The sequence below is a fragment of the Phalacrocorax carbo genome, chromosome 3 (assembly GCF_963921805.1).
Source record: "Phalacrocorax carbo chromosome 3, bPhaCar2.1, whole genome shotgun sequence".
Lineage (NCBI taxonomy): Eukaryota > Metazoa > Chordata > Aves > Suliformes > Phalacrocoracidae > Phalacrocorax > Phalacrocorax carbo.
Genome location: NC_087515.1, coordinates 57,161,438 through 57,183,113, shown reverse-complemented (window position 1 = coordinate 57,183,113; position 21,676 = coordinate 57,161,438). Strand labels below are relative to the sequence as shown.

The following is a 21,676-nucleotide window of genomic DNA, read 5'->3' as shown; positions in this document are numbered from 1 at the left end:
TTGCTTTATATTACTTCCCGAATGTTAAATGATTAACCTTTAGTAGTCTCATGAGGTAGCTCTGGTGGTATACGTAACATTACATTCATAGCTTTTAAGTCTCCGTGGGCTTACACGTGAACCTTCTGCTCAGGCACAACATTTCTTTTTGTAAGTATTAGTAGCAAGAATTTTAACATGTCTCTTTTGCTGGTGCAAACACTTCCTCGCGGAGAGAAAACTTTCAGAATAAGGATAGGTATGCATGTGTCGGGGGGTGGTGGTGTTTGGTTTTGGCAGTGGCTATGGTGGTTAGCACACATTTGGATCAAACACACTAGCAAAATGCTGAGAGCAATAGACAGGGGCTTTGTGTTTCAGCTGCTCCCAAAGCAATCCTGGACCATAGCAGTCTTGGAAGGGAAGCAATACTCCTTCCAGCTGCAGAAATGGCAAGTGCTCTGGCTTTTCATGTCGTGCAGTGTTTGTTTTGTTTTTATTTCTGTTTTGTTACTTGAGAGACTCTTGGAAACGGCCTGTATTTGAGCCAGCTGCAGTCCCTGGAGGCGGCTGAACGCTCTCCTCTAGCCAGCAGAGCAGTGCCCTCTGGTGCACAAGCACAGCAGTGGCCTGGTCCTCAGCTGAACCGAAAGATATTAATAGAGGAGAAAAATTAAAAGTTCACATCTGACACGCCAACTCATTCCCACGAACTGTTTGCCACGTTGTACAGTTCTGATGGGAACGTTGCCTGAGGGGAACCGAAGAGTCAGCTGTCTGGATCCAACCCAACGACAGATTTTTTGTTTGTTTTCTCTTCATGTCATTTCCAGAGTTAAGCTTCTGGTTAACAATTAATGTAGGCACAGTCCACCCATGTTTCTTAGGGCTAAATCCACAAAGGATTAACTTCCAGCTACGGTGCACTGTTGCCATGTGGACCTGCCCGCTCTGTTAGATAGCTAAGCATACCCATTAACCGCACAGCAAATTTAAGTAGACCAACAAATGCAACATGCTAAGCAAGAAGTCATTCAAGTGAGCTAGAAGGAAGTGCCAAGAGTCGTGTCCTAAGGCTCCTTTGCCCTAGTACCTGGACATTGGCATCTTATTACAGACTGCAGAGATTACCTGACTGCTCAGGAGTCACAGCCGCCCTCTCCAGAATGCGGCACCTCACCAGCCCGGCGAAAGCGAAGCCACCTTTGAAAACTAGGTTTGAAATCCCCTCTTGCAGGCAAAAGCTGTAACTACAACTCCAGAGCATTATACTCGTACACTCCTTCTCTGGTTCCCCCAGTTTTTACTTACTTCATTACAAAGCAGAAAAGGTCCCAAGGGGAGACCTGGGAGACCTCTCGGACACATCTGCCCAAGCCCAGCAGCTGGACATTCATGGAATATAAAAGAGAAAGTTTCAACAGTGATGATCCCCATCCCATGCAGTCACATTCTGTGGGGCTGCTTCTAGTCCTGGATTATCAGGGCTTTTAATCTTTTTTTTTTTTTTTTAACGACCTTCTCCTGCTGTAGGTGTGTTGAGAGCACTTACAAGGTGAGGAACTACAGGCTTGGTAAGCTGGGGGGAGAGGGCCTGGGATACGAGCAAAGAAATTAAATAGCTGGACACTGCTACCAAACCAGTAAATAGAAGGTCTGTTAGCTAAATTAAAAACAACCAAAAAAAAAGAGAGAGACCAAGGAAATTTATTTACTTTTTATCTATGAACAGTATGACATATAATTATAGACAAGTTTTGATACACAGGAAAACCCTTTTGTCAACCATTTTTTTTGCTAAATGAAACAGCACAATAATCTTTACACATTCATATTTTGTTTTTTCTTTTTTTTTTCTTTACAATAAACAGCTTTCTTGGGTTGAAGCAAACTGCAGGACGTATTGAGTACTGGTATATTACAGCTACTTACATCATTTAAGAACAGCAAATGGAGAAAAATAAGTTATTTAAATATTGATTTCATATACAGAAAGTGCAACTTTGTTAGTTGTTACATAACTTGCTTGACAGTTTTTATTCCCCAGAGGGTGTCAATTAAAGATAAAAGTATCTTGGACCAAAAGTATTATTTATTCTAAAAATAATACAGTACAACTGCACAGCTGTGACTTGGTGAATCGACCACTATTGCTGCTCTTAGAGATGATGACCTGTTTGAATAATGCAATGTTTAATGCTTCTGATCGTGCTCCCAGTTTGCGTTCAAAGCCAGGCTCATAAAAGAGTACAGGCAACTACGGGCGTCACTGCCACCCGGGCAGTAACAGAGGGTTATCGAGAGAAGCTTACGGTTACGATGGCATTTGGTAATATTTTGGGCTTGCTGCTTCTATTGTTAAGTAGCCGTTTGAGTTACAACGGTACAATGGATAGATACTTAACATCATTAGCCTGAGCAGAGCAGATTAGGATTCCAGCAGCAGGTTTCTTCCGTGCTTCCCAAGAGTCAACGAGCAAACTTTTGCTTAGAGCGCTACACAGTTGCGAGGGCATGTAAGAGGTTATGGCTCTCATACGCCTCACCTGCTCGGGGAACACCACAGGTCACTGAAATCACAGCAGGGAAGCTCAAACACTGAGAAGCTTAAGGCTTTTTTAGATTAAAACATAAGCTAAAACTGTAATTCAAGTAAGACCACAGAGCACAGTCTTAAAAACAAAGCAACTATTAAAACTCACAAATCTCAGACTGCTCACTCTAGTCCTGATGTGATTTGGTTTCCCTGGGCTACATAATCATTTAAAAATCATGGATTTACAAAGGGTGTTTGGCACACAGGTTCAGCTTATTTCTGTAATTCTCTTTCTGTTACTAAGAGGGGAAAGTAATAATACGGGAGAGCTTTGTTACATGACTTGCCTTCCCTGCAGCATGAGGAAAATTGGTTCCTTTTTTATTGCATATAGTTGGCTTGGACTTTTCCCTTGCTCCAACAAAGCTGTTGTCTACTTACTTCTAACTCAGTTCTGGCCCCTGCCAGCAATCCCAGGAAGTCTCAATACTCTTTCCATCTCCTGTTTACTGATAGTCGCCATGTAGGCCTCAAAGAGGAACAACAGACAAATCAACATTATTAAAAAAGACATTTAGTTGTTTTTTTTTTTTCAATTTTTTTCTTTTTTTCTTTAGATTTTCACCAGCTGTGAAAAAAAACCCAAAACCTATGCTGTATGTTTCCTGATGCTGTCATATTAGAACATACTGATTATCCACACACCAAGGAGAACATTACAGAGAAAGATCTGGAGGAGCTTTGCCTGAGAACAATTTCAAGTTACATCAGTGAATTAGTTGCCTTCACGTGATGGCGTGCAGTAGACAGTGGTGAAATCTGAAACAGAAAGTAAACCTAACACCTATCAGTTCTACCAGGAGCCAAATTAATTTTCGTCTGTAGTGAAATGTATAGCTCACCTGACTTAAAACATGACCATGAAAGGACCACGTGTAGTAAGGAATCGTGGAGTAACCGCAATTTTTCATTTATCATTCTGAAAGCATTTTATCAGGAAAAGTGTTATTAGCTCAGTATGAGGCTGGGATAACTGAGGCACCAAATAGTGAAGTGCCTTGTCCAGTTTTTTACAGTTAAGTCGATGTCAGAAGTGATACTGGAAACAGCCACGTGTCCTGGACTGCGCCCAGGTTTCTATACACTCTCCCTTTACCTGCCAGAGTAAGCTTGCTCTGTCTTCCACGGAGCGTTTGTGCTACAAGAAGCTGAAGGACATACCATATATAGACCCCGAAGAAAAAGCTAGTTATGTGCTATTCATGATAATCTGTATTTGGTATATAAAATGTGTACCCATATAGAAAAATAAAATCTGTCATTAGCCTCATATGCGAATGGAGCGTTTTACATGGATTTAGGCAGAAAAATATCATTGCATCATGGAAAAATCGTTCACCACGTACGCCAGAACAATGCTCTCTTCCAGTGAGAGGTAATATTAACACACAGTCATGAGGGATATCAACTGTTGTAAAATCACAGTGTAATTCATAAGACTATATAGGATTTTTTTCCGCCCACGCAATGGAGTTACTGGATTGGATGATTTCTATGGGACACAATTTGCTTTTTCGATGCATTTTATCTCCCACAAATGAATTTTCACTTGCAGAAACCCACTGTTTGGAATCGATATGGTCAGGATACCAAGTCAAAGCTGCAGCATAATGATTGACAATATAACACAGTACACAGAAGATGATTAAAATGAAAAGCAGTTACATATATACAAGGCAGTATATCTTGGAACAGTTTAGTAACAACAGTAAATGCAGACTGTAGTGAACAAGAAGTTAGCCTGACAACCGAAACCTAGCATAACCCTGCATTTGTAAAAGCATCTCTACAACACAGAAGGTGTTATGATGAGGCATTTTGTAGAAGCTACTTCAGCTGGAAATCACCCTAAGTGCAGCTTAAGGGTGACTGATTGAAACAAAGCTTGGGAAACATGAATACAGGTAAGTGAACACTAGGTAACTGCTTAAAAGCTTATTTTAAGGCAAATAAAAAGCTGATTGCTAGAAAGCAGTTATAAAAATGACCTCAGCTCTGTACAAATAGAAGGAAGTTTTCTGACTCTCCATGGGTTAGTTGCATTGGAGTGACAGAGATGGACCGTACTGAAAACGAATTCCAGTCCACTGACTTTGGGCTAGTGAAAGGCTTTGTGGCGTATTGGGACCTATACCAAGCAACAGCGAAGATGGCCGGAGGGGGTTGTGTTTAGCTCTAGACTGCTAAAATAAACAAAAGGCATTTGCCAAACAGCTTCTACTGGAATTTGCACCTTGGCTTGTACCTGGTCTTTAGTACTGACTCCAGGTACCTGGAACCTAGACGTACAGAAGACCCCCAACCTAAGGAGCTCTTCATAGAAACAGGGTCTATTAGTCGTATTACTTTCACAAACTTGAGGAAAATGTGCAAGGGTCCCTTAATTCTGTGAAGCTGTCTGATTCTCAGGCCAACCCTGTGCACCTGATGAAATAAGAATACTTTACAGGGGAGTGAGCGGGGAGGGAAGTACCACATCTATGTCACCTGGTGGTTGCTTCTCTTCTCCTTCAGTTGCCAAAGACAGCAATAGCAATATTTCATATCCTTTGAAGAAGATATCTGCCTGTCCTTGGGAGCCACTTCCTTGATCCCTTTTAACTATGTGAAGTAATTAGAGCGATACTGGTGCAGGAAGAAGCAGTGGATTCTCAACCAGGCAATGCCACACTTCGGAGCATGTTAAATTGCCTCTGGATCAAGAGGTTTGAAGAGTCTTGCCGCTGTCAGGAGCTTGCTTATGTGCCTTTCCTCTGTGATGCCAGCATCTTGAAGGCAAGTTTGTGACAGAGAAGGCACTTTGCTCAGTGTGTTGAATCCTGCTTCTGTGAGCAGGCTGGAATACATAGGGAGACCAATGGAAATCAGCCAGTCAGATACAGAGGTGATAAGTCCTGGGGATACAGGTTTTCGGCAAATTTCAGTGAGCCCTCCACTTGGAATCTGGACAGTTAAAAAACAAAACAAAACAAAATAAGAACCCTTAATGTTAAGCATAACTGCTCATTTTACAGCAAGTCTTTTGTTTTGTCTTCCAAACTGGTAAAGTTTCATAGCAGATGTTTCAACTTCATGTCACATTCGTCAGTATGAGCACGCTGTGGGTTGAAAAGCTAAGATTACTCGGCACAGGAGCAACAGCAACAATTTTGGCAATGCAGATGCAGTGGGCAGTATCCAGCTGCTTGGGCAACTGTCATGAGCCATGCTGAATTAGTTTGAGATCAGTTTAAAAAATACCCAATGACAAGACTTTCCAGGGCTACCCATTTAATTTCTCAGTAAGGCAAGAGAATACCAATTTTGCCTATTACCTCCTCAGACAGACCAAGTTCTCTTCCAAAAAGCCATGAAAGCTTTTGACGGTTTTCCCCTCCTGCTTTTGCTAAGGAGGAGTGGACAATAGTATAGTTTAAGAAATGAAAAAGGAGTGTTTCAATACAGAAGTGTTTAATACGTGCCACCCTTTGTGAGCAAGTCTTTGTTACCACCACTTGCAGTCTGCTTAGACTTTCAAGACTACTATTCTGTCAAGAGAGAGGGCTATCTGCTCTATCTCCTCTCCTTTCAGCTACTGTCTTCCTTGGGGGCAGGGGGAGGGACCTCCTGCCCCTGTAGTACCCCTACCCACGTGGTACCTGCTGAGTGAACACAGGGAGCGCTCTCGTACCAGGACTTCGCAGGTATCTCCCTTTACTAGTAGTCAGCCCTTTTGAAAAGTCTGCTTATAAGTAAGAAAATTGGGTTTATGGAAATACCCACCGCCATGCGATGCTGCTTCCTCAGATGCTTTACCCGGATTTGGTCCATGTTTGTGGCAACATCCTTTTCAGGCTGGTCTAAATCTTCAGAGTACCTCTGTACCAAAGCCTCAGGAATGCCACAGCGACCATGCTGAATGTTCCCAGCCGGACACAAAGGAGAGAGGATAGATGAAAGTGTATCAATACAGGCCAATCAATGCGAACACAAAGAAGTGCAGGATGGGAGCAAGGAGGAGCTTTCCTCAAGATTCCAAGCTGAAAAAGCATTCCCTAAAAGAAGGACCAGACCTTAGGACTCCATCCTTCCCAGAAAGATGTCCTAATCACTATGGTATCAATTCAGATTTTCTTGGAAGCATAACATCTAACAATTACTTCCTTTTTTAGCTCTACTTCCCACACTAGCAGAGAAAGAGACATTTCCAGGCCCAGAGCCAACAAGGTACTAGCAGCTTGAAAAGATGAGGGTTCAGAATAAGTATGGGATTTCTCAGTCACCCTACAACACAAGAGTTACTTTAGGCGTAAGAACTGATAGTAAAGATGAATATAGTTATAGGATATCCTATAACTATCCCAATGATTTATGGTTTATCTAGGCTGGTTACTCACAAAAATACACAGATAAAATAAATGAAAGAGTACCTCTTGGAATGTTAGTAGAATAAAATCATTGAAGCAATGTCATCCACTCACCTTGTCAGAGTATGGTTCTTCAGTAAGATCAATGTCTTCAGACTGCAACTTGTTTTCAATTACCATCTCCAGATCCATTCCCCTGCTACAAGAGACTTTCCTTGCTGAAGCAGGACCTAGCTTTATCACATGCTGCTGCACACTAGCAGTCTCTGGGAGCTCTGACAGCCAGGGTGGCAGTGGGCTAGGAGGGGTACTGGGCTCCTGTTCAGAAGATGTCCTATGGACAGGTACTCCGTGACAATCAATGGGAGTGGATGAGCTTGTCTTTTTTGCTGGCAAACACGGTGCTTCCAGACTTGAGTGGTTCGCACTTGTGGTCATGGGAGGATGATATAATCCATTAGAAAGGCGTTCTCGGCATTTTTTGGCAGGGACAGGTGGTGGCTGAGAAGAATTTTTTGGTTGCATTCTTGCCTCATTTGTGCCTTTTTGCTCAGCATCTAGACCCCCCTTGATGACTGGAGCATAATCAGCCCGTGCAAAGTCATGAAAACCTTTACTTTGTATTTCCAGAGGTGTCCTTGTTGCAAGATGCATCGCTAAGGCAGGCTGAGCTTCACAGTTTTTCAGGGGGAATGGTGCAGGCTTTCCACCTGCACTCTCCATTACAGAGCAGTCCAATTCCTTAGCTCTTCCCTTCTGAGAACTAGCAGCTCCTTTACTCTGCTTAGCCATCAAGTCATCTACCATAGAGCTGCCTCCATAAGACTGAGGCAGCAGGGAAGAGCCAGTTGCCGTTTTTGCTATATCCAGTGAATCCTGAGGAAAAGAACCTACTTCCTTGGTAGTGGTGTCCTGTAGGTTAGTATCGGATTCCCCCTGGAGATCATCCAGCGAGTGAGATCTTGGCCATATATCTACACCTTGGGGGCCACCCAGAGTTTCATAGCTCCGACAGACGGCAACTGGTAAACTTCTACGGTTCTTCTTCAGACCTGTAACAGCTGGAGGTTTGACAGAGCTCTTCAGAGCACGATGCGCACAACTCAACCGGCTTTCTTTTTCCCCTTGCTGTAGAGTTTCTATTGACTTAGTCAGTGGAAGCGTAGGATAATTTGCTAGCTGGTTTCTGCTGAAGTCCTTAAAGCTATGATCACTTGCTGATTTTGAGGGCAGAAGACAGGTCCTTCGAGTTTTACCTGGAAGCAAATAAATCAAAATCCACCATTAACAACAACAACAACAAAATCTGCAATGTAAATAATGGATCACTTCTAAATGCCTTTGAAACAAAATGATTTAGTATCTTTTTGTTAAATCTAAATGTACAAGAACTCAGTGCCATTTTAAGCATATGAATTTGTGAGCTTCAGCTTTATTAATGAAGAAATGGTAAATTTGACCACATAATGAAAATACATTTAAAATCATCAACATCCTTCATACTCCCCAATTTGCAGAGATTTGAGGTTTAGCTCATGTAAACCTTTTTTAGTGCAGAAATATCCTACAGTTAGAACTGATACCCTACACCCATTATATGAACTGGTGTGACCCCACACAGAAATAACCCAAAAGACCTACTATTTTTTTCTACTTTTCTAATTTGTTTATGATATTGATAATTATGTTCACCTTCTAATGAAGTTTATTAGATGGCTCAGGAAAGCTATTTCTTTTTTTTTTTAAAAAAAAAGATCCTGCTTATTAATTTTAATTACGAAGTGTGCCAGTAGTGTTGTTTCATCTTTTAAATGAGCAGCAAACTATTTGCAATGGCAAACCAGAGAGCAAAAAAGTGTTGGAAGACTGGTTTTGCACCAGTCCCTTTGTAAAGTTACTTCTAGGGACAGCAGAGTTTTATGGAAGAAGGTCTTATACTATTAGATGGAGAAGTGTTTCAAAAGGGAGTTTCAGGTGTGACTAATCTTAGTGTTATTCTCATGTCATAGTGTTTTATTGAAGTGGAAGGTCTTAGGGATGTGGTGTTTTATTATAAACATTTAAGATGAGATGACATGAATCAATCTGAACCACATGTTCTTTGTAAGCTTTATGTTGTATTTTTATGAGATATGCACCACTGATTTTAAGCAGTGAAGACCATCAAATCTGCTTGACAGAAAAATTTTGATCAAAGGGACTGAGCCCATTAGAGTACTCATTAGCATGAAATATAAGGTCATTTCTCAAATGCTCTGTAGATTTTTTTCTTATTTTCCTTTTAACAAGAGAGAAGAAAATTTGTCTCAAAGCAGATGACCTTTCAGAATGACAGCACATCCTGAACAATTATTGTTTTCAGGGTGACAGGGACACTTTCCCCCATGTGCAGTAAGCTAGCTTTCTTTCTTTCTTTCTTTCTTTCTTTCTTTCTTTCTTTCTTTCTTTCTTTCTTTCTTTCTTTCTTTCTTTCTTTCTTTCTTTCTTTCTTTCTTTCTTTCTTTCTTTCTTTCTTTCTTTCTTTCTTTCTTTCTTTCTTTCTTTCTTTCTTTCTTTCTTTCTTTTCTTTCTTTCTTTCTTTCTTTCTTTTCTTTCTTTCTTTCTTTTCTTTCTTTCTTTTCTTTCTTTCTTTCCATCCTGTTTTAAAGCTTGAAATTTCTTTTTCCAATGGAGAAAAAAAAAAACAAAAACCCCCAGAACAACCGATTTGGCTAAATGGTATCAAAAGTCTGTAAAAATCAGCAATCAATAGCTGCCAATTCAAAGACCGGTTACTTTTAGAGATCTGAGAAGTTTGGCTAACTTCATTGGAACTAAATTAATCTGTCTACTTTTAAGTAATAGATGCTTTCTTCTTGTACAGCTTGCCTTCAAAGCTTTATCCTGAAAGAAGCTCAATGCTTGGCCTTTCAATAATATATACTGCTCGCTTTGAATATGAATGAAAGAACCTGTTTAACCTAAAAGAGAAATAGCTTGCTTTCTCTCTTTCTGTTGCCTCTTCCTCTGCTCAAGGACTTTAAAAAAAAAGTATCCAGAAAACTAGCAAAGAAAATGGAAGTTACATTTAAAGAGAAATAAGGAAAACATTCCCCTCAAAAAAAGCTGGTTGCATTTACTGGTATGGCAGCAAGGCTATTCTATCTAAAATAAAGGTGTTTCTACAAGGATGAATGCAAGAATATAGGAACTCCTTTCTCAGAAGCTGTACGTTTCACAGTTCAACTCAAGCTAAATACTACCATTTCCCCAAAATGCCAATAAAGACACATCACACATTAAGCTGGCTCCCTTGCTACCAGCTTGAGTTCAGGTAGCTCAGAGAAGTAGCAGAAAGACTTCTCTGCCTGTACCTTTCCACGGAGCTAGGCCACCGCCTTCTGAAAATAACTTACAACCACATTAAAAACACATGTGTAAGAAATGTAATGTTCACTTTTTTAGTGCCTTCAGGCACTAATGCCAATACACAATGAGCGTGGAAAGGAGCGTTCTCTTCTCATTATTCGTATTTGCTAATACATGCCTGACTTGTGCAGTAACTCACCACATTGTCTGGGGCTTGCTGTCATAGCTCACATAACAAAACCCATGTACCTTCTTTTCAATCTGAAATATTGATCAGGGGTTATATTGGGTTTAGGAAACCACACTCAGGAACCTCAACACTGAAAGAAAAGTTGTGAGAAATGCTACTACTGTTCAATATAAGCTCTTACTGAGACCATAAGGGTATCTAGTAAACAACATTTCATTTCTTCAGAAATGGGGTATGCCTGTGTAAAGCCAGTAGCCTGGGAATTGAAAAAAAGAAGAAACGGGGAATAGGAACAGCAAGAAGAAAAAAACAAGAAAATCAAGGAAAGAAAAATTTGGGGAATGTAAAATAAAATCTTTAGTTCATTCCAGCCATGTTTTGCATAAAAATACAAATGTGGAGAAAATGGGAGGAAGTTAAAAACATTTTGTCTATAAAACAGATAACTGAACATGCAACCTTTAAGCTCTCTGCTTCAAAATGGTTTTAAAAAGTGCTGGGCTCAATGCTACTGTTTTGTACAAAGGATGGGCGTTCAGAATGTAATTTCCCTTACATAGATTTATGTCAAGAGCAATATCAGGAGGGCAGCTGTGATTTCTCTTTTTCTAGCTATTCCTTCCCTCCTCCTGACTGCCAGGTGTAACTTCATTGTGCTTCTCAGACATTAAGAAAGGAATGCAATACTTCTTGAAAACAGACCTTTAAATATGTTTTTAAGTTGTTTTCATAAAGTGGAGAGCTATATAAAAAGGGTGCACAAATGTAACATCTCCTCCCTGTCTCAGAAAGAAAATGAAGGAAACCTACAAGGATTAAAGGGTACAGCTAGTAAGGTTTGAAACACATTTTTAATATTAGCATTTTTTATAATAACACATTCTTATAATTCCCTGGTACAGTCAAGCAGTCTAATGTCTTTCGTAGTGCTGTCAACCACAGTAGCATCTCTGATTTAAGTGTGTGCTGAAGAACACAGGTGTCTGGGTGAAAACTAAGGTAACAAAGGTGGCCCTTACCAAAATGAATGGAAAGTTTATATTGTTTCCAGGTTCAGTTCAAGCTACAAGCATACTTCTTTTGTTTGATGTTATGATGCAGTTTTTGTTAGACAAAGAACCGTCCAGCTTTCATGATACTTCTTGTTATTAGAATACAGAGAAGGAACTTTTCAATTCCCTGCCATCACCTGCCTCAGAAGAAAGCCGATTACCTTGGGGAAATATTTCCAGAGGTACCAGAGCTACAGCAACAAATTCTCATTGTTCCTCTTAGTGCTTTTTTCTGTATGGAAGATCATCCTCAGAAATTTAAGTACTCAAAACCAGTCACAGAATGCATTCAGTGGCCTGTCCAGAGACCAGATTTTATTACCTTCATTTTGCCATTGCCTTCTGTGGCTATACTTTGTGTGTATTTCAAACAGCTCTGTTGACACAACAAAGATGATGGCAGGGCAGACAATCCTAGCCTCACTGGATTTTTTTACTGATTACAAACTAGTAGAAATGCACATGACATTAGACAATGTGGCCACCTGTTCTGTTGCTTCCTTTTCTGACTAATTAGCACTGAACGCTTTAGTGCTTAGGATGCCTTCTTGGCACTGTGGAAATCTGGGCTTCAGTTTCTGAACAAATCAGAAAACACCCTTATCCCACCTGATAAAGCCATGGTTGGTTTGCTTCTTCAGCTCTGTGCATTGCATGTGCAATTCTGATCTCTTCACATCCCCTCTCTCCTTTAAAAAGCTATACAGCACAACAAGAAAAGGTTCAAAGAAGCCAGGCATGATCAGGGACATGAATGACCTATAAGGAATAATTTACAGGCCTTCTCAGACTGGGAAAGAGATGACTTGGGATGGAGTATGACAGAGGTCTATACACAGACACTGTTAGGTATGGAGGTTCTAAGGAAGACAAGGGATGTTCATAAAGAGAAACAGTTTCAGGAAAATGGATGAATGCCAGGAAGCAGTACCCAGTTTTTGAAGTCCTTAAAGTCCTTAAAAGATTCATTCCCCAAGAGTACCCTGGGAAGCATCAAATACACTTGCTCTGTTCCTATACTGTTCTCTGGCTATCTGCTTCCGGCCAGTCCTGTGAGAACTAGATTTCTGGTACGGTTTCCAAATGTGTCTCAGACAGATGGTGCTTGCATGCAAAACAAGGCCAGTAACTGCACAGGAGTTCTAAAGGAGAGCTTGCCCTCTCTGCCTGGTTTCAAACTGAGGACTGAACTATACAGATTAATGGTCTGGTCACGGATGGTTGCTTTCTGCTTTTACGTTCTTCCTGTCTAACACAGAATTGGTCACAAACTCTATGTTCCCTGCGCTCTGTAAATTGGAATAAAATCACAGTGCTGCTGTAAGTACATTGTGGATACCTATGAGAATACCCAGATATTTCTGTAGTGGGATCCTGAGAAGTACCTATAAAGGATACATCTGTACCACTGCCACAGTACATAGCAAACCATTTTCTAGCCAAAATGTAAGAGCAGCTCTGAAATCTTGAACTGATGCCAAAAGGTCCAATATCAGCCAAAAACCAGACGTTACATGAGTCATCAGAATAATATGCACAACCATATTTCCCAAGAAAATCTGAAGACTAGTTTCTTCTCCGAATGTATTTCCCCTTTATGAAGTGCAGTTTATTACTGCTGATCTGCACATTATGGTTTTTATACTAGACCAATTATTATCCTTATTTTAACAGAATAGAATCCAACATACATGGAAAACAATACGCATAGAAATAACTGTGGCCCATGACCTTCGCAAAGAAGGTGGAGCACATCTCAGATTAACCAGCTGTGACAAAATCTCCGAATGAACCCCATACTAAATGTTCTTTTCTTACGGTTTTCAAAACAAGCACTAAATGCATTTGTGAGCAGAAGTGATGCAGAAATGCAGCAAGCCATACATGAAAAGCAATATAAAAATCATCAGCAGTATTTCACATTCTGCAAAACTCAGATAGAAATATTAGTTTAAGTGTAATAGTAAGTATCTAAGCAGACAGGCAATGATGATTGCTTTCTAAAGATTTTATTATATTGTTAAAATAAGGAAAATGTGCAGGCAGCAATTTAACCTCAGTGCTACTGCTATCATTATGATGTCACTTAGAGATAAAAAGGAAAGAAAATTGTCACATATGCCATTTATTTAGCCCTGATTATACTGCAGTATGACTACTGTATGGGGATTCATATTTAAGAAAAAAATTCTCTCTGCTTTCAGGAATTTAGTGTATTGCCAATTCCAGGCATTCAGCTTCAAAGTAAATTACAATTTTCTTAAATAAATGGTTTTTTCTGAGTGGCAGACTGACACAAAATGCACATACTATGAGAAAGATCTTTAGCTCACCTTTTAAATTAGAAAAATGGCCACGGCAAGGGGTGTACAGTATCTCTATTTATCCTGTTCTTGGTTTCCTGTTTATGCTGGATGTTAGCGATGAAACCAGGCAGGCTGAGGCCAAGCCATGGCTCAAATGCTTGGAGTGATAATGCCAAACTCAAACCAATTTCATCTATTTTAATACTTCATCCCTAATGACAAGTTTACATCATCCCCAAGTAAAGCACGCTCAGTCAGCACAACAATCTGATTTCTTCAGAACAGGGAGAATAATCTCTATTATGATCTCGCTTGGTAATTTTTCAGTGCCTCACCTTTCACTGGTGCAAGATAAGGTAATGGGAATTGATATAATAAGCATTCTTTTCACAATTTATTTCCTTGCCAACTTCTTAATTTAACTTGCTAGTGTTCATACACTGGAAAGTCCTAAATCTCTGCACCTGGCTTCTGATCAGAGGAGAATGCAACACACAACCTAAGCAAACACAAAAATATGGCCTAAAAGACAAAACATTTTTTCTAAACAGTGTTTGTATAGGTTTAGAATAAATCCTTCTAATCTCAGTGGAGTTCAGTGGCTTCTCCATTGCCAGTGGTCCCTTAGACATGGGCTTTTTGAGTGTAAGTAGAGTAAGCCTCATGAGGCAGGGCTGCATGAGAATATGACAGGGAGTGGAGAAGGCAGGGGATGGCAGTGAGAGTGCCTCTTGCCTTAGATCACAAAAGAAAGATGATTTGTGAAACATGATCTGTTTCCTACCAATGTAAATAAATAAATTAGAAACAGTAGCAATGGAAGTCAATGGCTCAAGCCAAGAGGGGAAAAAGGCAGTCAGAGCAAAGGAGAAAGTCAAGTATGAAGTAGCTTTTGTTAGCTAGGAACAGAAGCAGAAAATATATGAAGTTATCTACTGAAAAAAGGCTGCAGGGATTATAAGGCTCATTGCTGTCATCATTACCATTCTCCAGGTTTTCACTGCTTTCGTAGCAGCCAGAATCCCGAGGAGAGCATCCGGTTAGGCCTTGGCCTTCAATGAGAAGTTTCTCCTGAGATCCTGACTGGTCGCTGTTACCTAGAGGATGCGAGAATACAGTGAAAAACAGGCAAACAGAAAATCTGGCTGAACTTCTCAACCTTCCATTTTCAAAACCATTATATCTTGTGCGCCCAAAGAAGGGCAATGAAACTGGTAAAGGGTCTAGAGCACAAGTCTTATGAGGAGTGGCTGAAGGAACTGGGGTTGTTTAGCCTGGGGAAAAGGAGGCTGAGGGGACACCTTATTGCCCTCTACAACTACCTGAAAGGAGGTTGTAGTGAGGTGGGTGTTGGTTTCTTCTCCCAGGTAACAAGCAATAGGACAAGAAGAAATGGCCTCAAGTTGCACCAGGGAAGGTTTAAATTGGATATTAGGATAAATTTCTTCCCCAAAAGGGTTGCCAAGCACTGGAACAGGCTGCCCAGGGAAATGGTTGAGTCACCATCCCTGGAGGTATTTAAAAGACATGTAGACGTGGTGCTTAGGGACATGGTTTAGTGGTGGACTTGCCAGTGCTAGGTTAACAGCTGGACTTGATCTTAAAGTTCTTTTCCAACCTAAATATTCTATGAGTCTGTGATCTTCCCTGTTGTACTGATTGTATCAGACCACTGTTTTAGAAAAGAGCAAGCATTAGGAACAGCCACCACAAATGTTGGAAACATTCATCCCATTTGGTAAAGGATTAAGCAACAGCCTCAGCACAAGCGTGAGGGAGCAGTGTGGTACATAATGAAAGCAGAATGGACCATGTGTGTCCCTCAGCTCACACTCAACCCCGCCCAAGAATGGGGGCCTTGGGTTGCCTTGGAACAAAGTCCTGCAACTTACAACCATGGAAATTTTTTTTAAATGATGGTGTCAAAGTTCTTTCTAAGACTTAAAAAAAACCCAACACCCAAAACAAAAGCAAAAGACACCAAAAAGAACCAAATCAAGTAAAAAAAGAATAAAATCCTAACCCTGACCTACTTTCCAGAAGGGACCAAGAGGAAGGATCAGAAGTCAGTCTGGCAAAATTAGATAATGTCCCCTAACAAAGGGAGAAGGGACAAGGGAGAGACTAGTGGTAAAAATTCCCCCCTTTCTTGGTCTGCACAAAGAGCCTACGCTCAGGTGTGGTCCATCCAGGCTGCACAGGCTGGATTCCAGGAATTCACCCAGAATGTTTGGTCAGAAATCATATTTTGTAACGAAACTAAATCTGGAGCTGAAAATATAGAAACCCAATTTCATGATGCAAGGACACAGTTTATGCTGTGTTTTTTTTTCCCTGCAATAAAATGTCAGAAATGGCTATTCCAATTCCTATTCTCAGCATATGAAGGGTAATTATGGGGTGGAACTAAGTGCTGTTGCCCCTCCCAGGTTCCAGCTGTCTGGTCGCCACTTCTCTTTCTCCTCATCACCCTGACTTGGAACTGGAGTTTATACTTTCCAACCACCACATCACATAGTTCTTCAAGTTTTCAAACCAAAATTGAAGGGGCCCTAAAAAAAATTATTACTTCAGGGAAGTGAGCATTCTAAATAGGTCTGCAAATAATGAAGAGAAACTCATATTAGGTGACGAAAAGCTACTCTGATATAAGTGAAAAGAATCTAATTCTGCATCTGCAGTTTTATTGGGGGGTAGAGGAGAGCAGAGAAAGTGTGGATGACTCTTTGGGAAATGAAATGAACAAGAAAGCTACATGTCAATGAAAGCTCAAGCCACACAGCACCGTCTAGAGATACTCTGTAGAGATACATCTCTCTGTAACAGAACTAAGCATTGCCCACTTAATAAGCAGCTGTTTAAATTGCTGCTATGGCAGTTTAAGCTAAAACATAGGATTTGGCACAGACCAGCTGAGAAAACCTCACAATCCATTCCACTGATTATGCTTAGTGTGATACTAAACTTCTACTGACACTTAGGGACAAAAGGGAAATTCAGTACTGTCTTAGATTGCTGCAACTGAGTATTGCTGCCTCTAAATTCCTGTCTCAAGCTACACTTGCTTTTCAAATGATTCTACTCTACCATGACTACTGCATGGATGGTACAGCTCTGCTTCCTTCTGTGTCGCAAAGACATGGCCTAATTTGATTGCCATGGCTTACTCTGCTTTCCCTCATCTTCACAACCACTTGCCTGAGACCATCTGTACAATGGGCAGAATTGCATTGCTGCACCTTAGATAGCTGGGTCACTGTCTTTCACTCTTTGCACTTGACTGATGTATTTTCTCCCTTTGAAAATCACTTGTTGTCATGTGCACAACCTGAAGCTACCAGTACTATCCTGCGATTCACAGTCCAAGAATCATATGCATGCACAGGTAAAATAAGAGAAAGTTTAATTCATGTGACGCTTCTCCACAGCCCTATGGGCTTTGGTCTCTTTTTTACCCTTGATAACATCAATTCTTTCCCTCTAATCTAGAAGTTTCTTCTTTGCTATTCTCCACGCCTCAGCTTCTTATTTTGAGTAGGTTATCTCAGGATTCATTCCTGAATATCAGTATTCTAAAGGGTGTGTGTTGTACACTTGATATCACGTGAATAAGTTGGGTAGCTGGGCTTACATGACAAAAGAATTCTGGCAGAACAAATGCAAATCTTAAGTACTCCTCAAAAATCTACATATTGTTACACAGGTTTACCCTGGAAATAACTAGGTTAGGAAGAAAGAAAGATCAAAATCCTGGAACCACTTTTCTGCTTTAAGGGGTTCACAAGGCTCTTGGCAGAGATCTAGTATAACTAAAAACCTCAAACATCCCACGTACTATCATACTCCTGTAGAAGTTCCACTGCTGTGAGGAGAACAGCTCTGTGCTCAGGATCTCTGATGTTTAGTTCATCCAAATCTTCTTCTTCTAAAAGCTTAAAGGTATCCAGATCTTCATAACCATTGAACAGAAAAGTGGGCATGTGCTCCTGCATAAAGGGGGGAGGGGGAGGGGGAGGGGGAAGGGGAAAGGAAGAGCTGTAAGTCAACATATTTATTCAACTTTTCTTTTTGTTGTTGTCAATAAAGATACTAGAAGAGATTTTCACAACCAGAAAAAAACCCAGTAGTTTAGCAAATGCAAGCCACTACAAAACAGCAAAATTATAGGATTACAGCTTGTATAAACATTGCTCAGAGTTCAGGGAGGTAGCTGTGCCAGAACTAGAATGCTGCATATATTTTGCATCTGGAATGCACTGTATTAAATGGCTTGGGTAGCACAGTATCTGGACACACAATATGGCACAGCTCTGTATGAAGGGAGAAGCACAAAGGGTGAACGACAGCCACAACAGTTTATCCCTAGCTCTTCTGAACAGAAATATGGAAAAAATCTTCCTCTTTAAAGACAGGGTAACTATTGTTATTTTACACTTTTGCTTGCTTTTGAAGTGTGTTAGCTAGTAGCCATACTACACAACAATTTATGGTCTCCAAGGACACACAACTTGCAGCCTTCAGCACTTTCATCAAGCCTGACAGGCAGTTCTGCCTGGCCTCAGCTATTTTTACTCTGCCGCTAAGACCTAATTCTGCTACGTGATCCTTAGGATTATGAATCTGGTGTGCAGCTTTCAAACTAACAACTCCAAAGGTATGGCCCCCTTCCCACAACCAAAACTGAAGGGTACACAGACAGAGAAGATTTGGACCTTTAAGTTGATGCGATCCAAGAGGTCCTCGACTGACTTGGGCTGGGGCGGTCTGCTTTTCCGGCGTCTCCTTGTGGGCCGCTTTGGCTTCTCTTCCTCTTCATTTAACACGTCCACATAGATGAATTTGAAAGTCCCAACTTTGTTGTTCAACAGGCCCATCCAAGTGCCCATGGGGGGTTTGCTGATTATATCAATGATGTCACCTTTCTGCAGGCCAAAGCAGCAAGAAAGCCATTTAGGCATGCTTTCTGACAGATATTCAAGCAAACACACCCACTTTCTCTTAGATTTTCATGTACACAGAATGGACAACACTCTTTAGTTTTCAAAAGGTTAACTGCAGGCTCTTGCAAAAAAGTTTGATTATACTTGTTTTACAAATGGAAGAAAGGGAAATTGAGAGACATCCCTAAGATTGCAGAGCAAGTCAACAAAAGAACCTGGAATGGACCCCAACTGTCCCAATTCACAAACCTACTTGCACCCCAGTAGTGCATCACTGCCGCTTTGTACGAACATCTCTAAGCTGGGCAACTATCTGAAATTGGTGCAAATAAGAACATGCTCGGTGTATATGGGTACAATCTCACATCAGATCTCCTGAGGAATGTAGGTGTATGCAGAAGGAACCATGCAACACCGTTGCTTTTCCTAATGTGCTCCCAACGATAACAAAGAAATGGATGCACAACTGGTTTTGTATCCTTAAAGGCATTATCTTATGTACATCTGCTTTAATAGGAATTAGCTGCCCTTGGAATTTTAAGTCATGAATGTAAGGAGTCAGTTAGTTTGAACTGAATACAGCACAACTGAAAATAATAAAAGCTGATATCCGGAAAAATGAAAGGGGTGTGACAGCTCACAGTCAGCAAAGTAATGAAATATTAGCTCAAAATGAGTTATATTAACTGAAAAGTCTTTAAAAGACACTATGTGTAGGTGTATCCACATTTCTTCCAAGGATTTTGAAAATTTTTCCATTGATGGATTAATTCATTCTGGCAGACAAAGTATTTTTCCAATCTTTCAAGCAAAATCCTTGCAAAATGGAAATGAATTTGTGGCACATTTTTATTTTTCCAGAAACGAAAGACACAAGTGTCTTGTCCAGGAGGTGGAAAAATTTTGCTATAATTCAAGTAAAACTTAAATGTATCAGAATAAGGCAGGTTAAAGGGCTTCAAAAAACAAATGTAAACTCTTAAAAGACTAAGAACTGTATAGTTCTTGCAAAGAGCGCTTAACTAAGAATTTTGGCAAAATAAATGCTTGACCCCTTAACAACACATATAGCTGGTACCTTGAGCTTCAGAGAGTCTGTATCATAAGGACTTGGAGTAAAATCAGTGTGAACCCTGGCTCTTCCACAAAAAGGTCCTCTGTAAGGAGGCTCTTCATCATCACCATCTTCTGATTTGACACTCTCCCTGTTGCTGGTTGAGGAATCTGTTGTGCTCACTGTCTGGCCACCTGTGTGAGAGACATAGCATCAGTCCCCAAAAAAGAATATGTTTGTGAAGAAGGCTCAGAAACTAACAGAGGCAAAAAAATAAAATGGGTTGTCTTTCTACAGAATATGGTAATCAAAGTTACAAGCTATTTCTTATACACACACACGATGGTAGAGTTAATCTACTTTGCACTCCTGTCTTCCCAGATTCAGCTCCTCAATATTTAACTGAGAAGGTGTTTAACTAGTGCCTTATCTACGGTACATCACAGGCGATGTAATCTTTCTGGGAAGTTTTGACCCCAAAAAAGCATACTGATGTGAGGAAAATAAGCTCTGAATCCTACACACGGGTTCCAGAATCCCCCTCATTTCCAGAAATCTGGTTTTATGACAACATTTCATATTGACATTACAAAAGAAAAAAAGCTGATGATTTTCAGAACACACTTTCAGTTACTTAAAAATGGACCTTTCTCTTCAGTTTTTTTCCCAGTATGGTCTTGGTTTCTATTTGCCAGTTATCCACAGTGAATCAAGTTCACACCATCTGTGTCCCACTTAAGCTCTGTTTTGTGTAGAGACAATCTTAACCAGAGAGGTTTTGAATACTCCTCTAACTAGTTAGTGAGAACACCTCAAGGTCTCTCTGGAGGTGGGGGTGGGAAGCTCATCAGGAATGCCCCGGTTAAATCCAGCGTAAAGATAAGCCTGTTTACTACTGGTCAAGGATTGTAATTCTCACGCGAATAATTTATACTGTAACAGCAGGACCCAGCCAGAAAGCAGGATTTCACTTTTTCAGGGCTCTGTATCAACACAAAGCAAAAAAGATTGTCTCTGCACCAAAGTGCTTACAGTTCTTTGTAAACCCTTAAAGACTAACCCATCAGCCTTTTTACTTTCTAACCACGACTTCTGCTTTGACTTTCTCTGATTCTGCTTACTGTGGAGATGTCTGCTCCCTGAAGCCACAGAAATGGAGCAAGGCAATTACAACCGAACTTACTCATTGAGCTCTGACCACTTAAGGAACTCCTCAGGCTCTCTACTGAGCCACCGGCTTTCAGCTTGGGTTTGTCCAGGGAGTCAGTGTCTGGCGGTGGTGACTGCGGAGAACCTGGCATGACCCCAGGGCTGGCCTCCTGAAAGGGATGAACCATTTCAGTTTGGTAAATGAACACAGGCACTGGCAGGAGCTGCTTGCGCATCTCCAAGGAAAAAGATTCTGTTTTCCTGCTCTTTACCAGACAGGATGAAACCTTTTATGTTTATCTACTTATTTTGTGGTGCTCAGCTGTGGCAGAAGCCCCCCTTTATTAGGGATGATAGCAGGGACAGGAGCAAACAGTCCAGTCTGAAAAAGCTAGCATTGTAAGTAGAAAGAAACCTTACAAGGAACTCCCAATTCAAAGGTTTTAATGACACATGATATTTTTGCCAGCAGTACTTGTAAAACAGCTGATGCCAAATTCAGCTTTCTGAATCAGGATTTTGTACAAAGATGAATACAAACAAATCAGACAACGCAAGTGAGACACAGAGCAATGTACATTTATTTTTCTGCAGTTAATTGTTGATATCTTTGCTTACTTACCTTGAAGAAAAAAATAATTAACCAGAAAATGCAGCCTGTGCATAGTATAAATACTTATAAACATAAATGCATATATATAAAAAGATTTTGCTAC

General features: G+C 40.5%; 1 protein-coding gene across 7 annotated transcripts in view; it reads right to left on the bottom strand.

Annotated features, from left to right (window-relative positions):
* Positions 1–1,670: 1,670 nt before the first annotated feature.
* The window catches only part of SASH1 (SAM and SH3 domain containing 1), a 565,878-nt gene continuing 545,872 nt past the window's right edge, over positions 1,671–21,676 (bottom strand). For all 7 annotated transcript variants that reach the window (XM_064446996.1, XM_064446995.1, XM_064446997.1 and 4 more), the window contains 8 exons: positions 20,995–21,130; positions 19,836–20,005; positions 18,530–18,739; positions 17,653–17,803; positions 14,801–14,914; positions 7,036–8,177; positions 6,338–6,469; positions 1,671–5,518 (listed from right to left, as the gene is read on the bottom strand). In XM_064446996.1, coding sequence (XP_064303066.1) covers positions 5,258–5,518; positions 6,338–6,469; positions 7,036–8,177; positions 14,801–14,914; positions 17,653–17,803; positions 18,530–18,739; positions 19,836–20,005; positions 20,995–21,130 — 2,316 coding nt within the window. In that variant the 3' untranslated portion in view covers positions 1,671–5,257. The remainder of the gene's footprint in view (positions 5,519–6,337; positions 6,470–7,035; positions 8,178–14,800; positions 14,915–17,652; positions 17,804–18,529; positions 18,740–19,835; positions 20,006–20,994; positions 21,131–21,676) is intronic.